At 53.7% G+C, this 5,914-nt stretch overlaps 1 protein-coding gene across 1 annotated transcript; it reads left to right on the top strand.

Moving 5' to 3' along the window:
• Nucleotides 1-3,847: 3,847 nt before the first annotated feature.
• Nucleotides 3,848-5,620, top strand: LOC125510549 (RING-H2 finger protein ATL46-like). Its single transcript, XM_048675766.1, has one exon. The coding sequence runs from the start codon at nucleotides 4,385-4,387 to the stop codon at nucleotides 5,465-5,467; it is 1,083 nt and encodes a 360-aa protein (XP_048531723.1). The 5' UTR covers nucleotides 3,848-4,384; the 3' UTR covers nucleotides 5,468-5,620.
• The last annotated feature ends 294 nt before the right edge of the window (nucleotides 5,621-5,914 follow it).

The raw sequence follows: 5,914 nt of genomic DNA, 5'->3' as shown, positions 1-5,914 counted from the left end.
GGGATTTGTCACTCCGTGTAATGGAGAGGTATCTCTGGGCCCACTCGGTAGGACATCATCATAATGTGCACAATGTGACCAAGGAGTTGATCACGGGATGATGTGTTACGGAACGAGTAAAGAGACTTGCCGGTAACGAGATTGAACAAGGTATCGGGATACCGACGATCGAATCTCGGGCAAGTATTGTACCGATAGACAAAGGGAATTGTATACGGGATTGATTGAATCCTTGACATCGTGGTTCATCCGATGAGATCATCGTGGAGCATGTGGGAGCCAACATGGGTACCAGATCCCCCTGTTGGTTATTGACCGGAGAGTTGTCTCGGCCATGTCTGCATGACTCCCGAGCCCGTAGGGTCTACACACTTAAGGTTCGATGACGCTAGGGTTATAGGGAATAGATGTACGTGGTTACCGAATGTTGTTCGGAGTCCCGGATGAGATCCCGGACGTCACGAGGAGTTCCGGAATGGTCCGGAGATAAAGATTTATATATGGGAAGTCATCATACGGTCACCGGAATAATTCAGGGGGTTACCGGTATTGTACCAGGACCACCGAAGGGGTTCCGGGGGTCCACCGGGAGGGTCCACCTACCCCGGAGGGCCCTATGGGCTGTGTGTGGAGAGGGACCAGCCCCTTAGTGGGCTGGGCGCCTCCCCCCTAGGGCCCATGCGCCTAGGGTTTGGGGGAACCCTAAAGGGGGGGCGCCCCTTGCCTTGGGGGGCAAGGCAACCCCCCATGGCCGCCGTCCCATCCTCAGATTGGATCTGAGGGGGCTGGCCCCCCTCTCCCTTGCCCCTATATATATATATGGAGGGTGGGAGGGCAGCCGCACCCAAGTTCTGGTGCAGCCCTTCCCCTCTCCCAAGTCCTCCTCCTCTTCCGCGGTGCTTGGCGAAGCCCTGCAGGATTGCCACGCTCCTCCTTCACCACCACGCCGTCGTGCTGCTGCTGGATGGAGTCTTCCCAACCTCTTCTTCTCCCCTTGCTGGATCAAGGTGTGGGAGACGTCACCGGGCTGCACGTGTGTTGAACGCGGAGGCGCCGTTGTTCGGCGCTTAGATCGGAATCAACCGTGATCTGAATCGCTGCGAGTACGACTCCTTCATCCGCGTTCTTGCAACGCTTCCGCTTCGTGATCTACAAATGGTATGTAGATGCACTCCCCTCTCCCTCGTTGCTAGATGATTTCATAGATTGATCTTGGTGATGCGTAGAAAATTTTAAAATTCTGCTACGTTCCCCAACACCTTGGTCATAGGAAGTGAGCTCTTTCACAACTTTTGGCTGCCTCAAGGCTTCAAATGATCATCTATGAGGAAGATATACCAACAAGCCCCCTATCAATTTGAAGGGCGAACCATTACCACCTGACACAATTTCCTTCTCAACAACAAGGTGTTTGTGGTTTCCTCAATTCCTCAACCTAAAGAAGATCGATGAATTCGGTGGAGGTCTTATGTCCTAGCTCTCCTTTTCCTTACTGATATCGGGCGATGGTAGTGCATTTGGATGACATCGATGTGTGCTTCAGTAGCGGAGGAGAGGTCATTCTCATATGCATGGAAAACCTTGTTCGAGCATTGATTGGATGTATAGGAAAAAACATGCATATTTGCGACCCGTCTATTCCTAGGGTAACCGTGGGTTCCATCAAGTGCGGTGCGGCCAACAAACTAGAATCAATTGGCTACCACCTCAGATTCCTCTACTTTCAATGGTGCAGTCAGCACCTCACCTTACATGTAGAAAACATTCTACCAATATATGTCCTGCGTGCGTACGTTCATAGGGGTAATTATGTATGTGTATGTGTGTCTGCGTGTGTATGAACATTTATGTATGTACTACGTTAAAAACACATTTTCCTTTTTTTGCGGAAAAAACACAATTTCCTTGCACTGAGTTTGGCCTACGAAGACATGGGAAATGCCATTTATGTTTCCTTTTGTCGATTGTTATATATATGCTTGGGCCATTTAAGTACTGATGAGCCGCATCCGCTACCAAAGAGATGGATGAGAGGGCGATCTAGTTTTGACTTTCAAGTTGTTGCTAGTAATTGAGCCTTTCTTCTTGGAATTATGTGTAATGAAACTATATCCAAATTACTAGGAATTACTAATATTCAAAATACCTCATTATGGAATTATACGTGTAATTATGCATGAAATTACTTTACATGACTAACATGAAATTATCACTTGTTGAAACGTACTTAAGTTACATGCTTAATGAAGTTGGTCGATTATTAGTCGAATATAATATACTATTTATATTGGAAAGACTATCCGGGTAAAATAATAATCGGAAGGAGCTAGATCGCATAATTAGATTACAACCCTAATGTTGATCTACATAATTAGAGGAATTTACACTCTATTATGGCGAGTTGCTCACAAGCGCATGCTCCGGAGACATAACGGGTAGAATCCGTTAACAGACAAATTTGATTGTGATTGGTAATTTGGTCTGAAATCTATCCTTGAGAACTAGTTGAAAAGACTATGAATCTTATCTGTATAAGAGGTGGACTCTTTAAAAAGACAATATAAAAAGATTCCTATTCCCTAACCTTAGATATGCAAATTGTGAGCGGCATCATGGATAAGCGCAGCGAAATATGGGGTAGACCACCAATTATTTCTAACATTTCTAATGATTGAAAGCTATGAAACCTACCTAAAAATTGGGTTCCTTTTCTCTCGAGGGGTGTAAAGCTGTGATTCACATAGGTGTACTAGCTTAATCCAGAGTTTCAAAAGGTCATCGGAAATTTGCTAGAAGTTGATGCTCGAGTTTAAAACCGTACGCATCAACCCCTTTAAAAATAATTGCAAATTTCAGTTCTTTTTCCACTTGCGCGATCCACTTAAGCTGGCGACCAACAGGATAATCTCACGAATTATTTAAAACACAGAAGAGGCAGAGAGAGAACCTAGTAACATGCCGGACCGAGAATCGGGGGGTTGACTAATGCAAATCCCGAGCTATCCATTCCATTCTGCCTACACGTCGACGCAATCAAGCAAGATGGTTACCCTCGTATGATTCGCCGGGGTGTTGACTTGAGGCCAGGCCACATGCAGCACCGTACCAGGGACGCCGTGGCACCAGAGCGAGCGCCAACGCTCGCTGTCCATGTCATGTCCGGCACGCCGACCGGCCGGGCACGGCAGGACGGCCGGAACTGACGAGCGAACCATGAAGCGGACGCACAACCGCATGCGGAGGTGGACGTGGCCGCCCTGACAGTCAGCATGAGCGACACGCCATGCGCCCATGTACCCGGCCGGTACGTACGTGCCCCGCCACTGCACAAACCGGCGTACGGGACACCACACCACACCACCAGATGGTTGGCCGTGTACCCGTGCGTGGGTGGAGGGTGGTCCATCGTCCATGGCTCCACCTCCATGCCCGGCCGCTGTTACGCTCGGTTTCAACAGTCTCTCCGGAGTTCCCACGGGACAGGCATACGTCCGTCCTCCCTTGGCAGTTGGTTCATTGGCCGTTGGCACCCTCGTAATCCCGCAGAAAACACTGCCGCGGCCCACGTCCATGTATGATTGTATGTACAGGTAGCAGACGATGGTTGCCGATGGGTCTCGCCTCCGTGGTGGCTACGATCGAGCTCGCTCGCTGGCCTTGGCCGGACCGGCCACGGGGCCCGGGTCAGCCGTCGCCGTCGCGGCAATTATGCCATGCCTCCAGATTTCAGCGAGGATGGGTCCACGGGTCGAAGTACCCCGGCTCGCTCGCTCAACCACCTCCAACGCTGACATGCTGTTCCCTCTCCTTATTTATTCCCTCCCCGCACTTTCCGTATGTCACAAGTGACGAGCCTCAACCCGACTGAACCCAGCTAGCTGAGCCCAACGTTGGGAGGAAGAGGAAGAAGCTTCACGTGGCGCCCGCCCAGGTATCCATCCTCCCCTCCCGCCAACCACCCGGGCGGGCGGCGTACTGGTAGACAACGCCCCGCTAACCGCACACGGCGACCCATCCATAACCATACCATACCATACACCACACCAGCGCCGAATAGATTGGTACGTACGTACGTACGCCAATAATACACAGCCCAACGAGACAGAGGAGGAAGATGGTCAAGTGAGTAGGCGGAGGAGGAGGATACAATATTCTGCATCGCGGAAAAAGGTTTAGGTTTGGTGCGTAGCTTCCTTCCCGGTTGACCTCACCGAGGGATCTTTTGTTTCTTTCCGTTCGGTGCCCGATCGTTCCACTCCAACTGATCCCTCCGCCTACCGAGAGCTATCTGGGATCGCTCGGCGGTAGTGGATATATAGCTGGGCGTTTCTTTTCGGGTTTTGTCGTGGATGAGCGCTGCGTTGGCGACGGAGGGAGGAGGAGCATGGCGACGGTGAGGAGGGTGGCAGGCTTGTCGCTCCTCGGGCGGGAGATCAAGGCGGGCGATGATGGATTCGTGGGCGCGCCCGAGGCGGCTGTCACGACGCCGGAGCCGGGGGGGCCGTCGGCCACGGCGGCCAGGATCACGCCGGCCGTGCTCTTCATCACGGTCGTGCTGGCCGTGGTGCTGCTCGTCTGCGGGTTGATGCACATCTTGCGCCGGCTCTTCCTCAAGAGCCACCGCGCCAATGCCCGGGCGGAGGCCGTCGAGCGGCAGCTGCAGCAGCTGTTCCACCTGCACGAGGACGGCGCCGGGCCCGGCCTCGACCAGGCCGCCATCGACGCGCTGCCGGCGTTCGCCTACGCCGAGCTCTCCGGCAGCTCCGGCGCTAAGGGGCAGCGCCAGTTCGACTGCGCCGTCTGCCTCAGCGAGTTCGCCGCCGACGACCGCCTCCGCCTGCTCCCGCTCTGCGGCCACGCGTTCCACGTCGCCTGCATCGACACCTGGCTCCGCTCCAGCTCCACCTGCCCGCTCTGCCGCACCGTGCTGTCGGTTCGCGCGCCCTCCGCCGTCGCGGCGGCCGCGGAGGCCGCCGGCGAGCCGGACATCGAGGAGCAGAAGCAGGAGCAGGAGGACGCGTCAAAGGAGGTCGTCGTCGCAAGCACCGTCGTGCTTCCGGTCAGGCTCGGCCGGTTCAAGAACGTCCAGGGCAACAACAACACCGCCGTCGACGTCGAGGCGGGCACCAGCAGCCGCCTCGACGCGAGGAGGTGCTTCTCCATGGGCTCCTCCTACCAGTACGTGCTCGCCGAAGACAACCTGGTGGTGTCCGTGCACTGGCGTCCCGGCGACGGCAGCGCGGCCATGCGCCCCGGCGTGACCACGGCGAGCAGTGACCAGCAGGGCAAGAAGGTCTGCGCCGCCAGCCGCGGCGACAGCTTCTCGGTGTCCAAGATCTGGCAGTGGGGCCGCAGCGGCAGGAGGCTCCCCGTGCTCCCTGCCGGCTCGTCGTCCCCGACAGATCAGGACCTCCCGTGGGCGTCGCCGGCGAGCGCGCGCAGCACGAGGCAAGAAACCGACACCTGATAACGATGGTAGAATCTATACACAGATACACACACATGCATGTATTTCGTCCTGTGCCGTTTATTTGTTCATTAGTGCTACGAGTAGCTAGCAATAAGCATTTCATGTTAAGAGTTTTCCATGCATGCCTTTTTGATGAATCTTTTTGGGCAATGTTGAGTGGTTGACGTTTCCTCGGAAGTGGATGGCAAGCGAACACACTTTGCTGGCAGTTTTAGTTGCGACGCGAGATCAAACAGTGAATTTTCTTCTTCTCAGAAATGGGAAATTACCATGGAACTATATGAAGAAAATGCCAGCAAAAACATTCGCAAATACCACCCTCGCAGTGAGCGTTCGCCAATTATTGGGGTCCATGTTTTTTGTCTACTGCTCCGAAGCCATGTATACAAGTACAACATCATCATCATCATCAAAACTCATATGGCTACTCATATAGCTAGCGCA

The sequence above is a fragment of the Triticum urartu genome, chromosome 5, assembly GCF_003073215.2.
Source record: "Triticum urartu cultivar G1812 chromosome 5, Tu2.1, whole genome shotgun sequence".
In the NCBI taxonomy this organism is placed as follows: Eukaryota; Viridiplantae; Streptophyta; class Magnoliopsida; order Poales; family Poaceae; genus Triticum; species Triticum urartu.
This window is presented reverse-complemented; position numbering and strand designations above follow the sequence as displayed.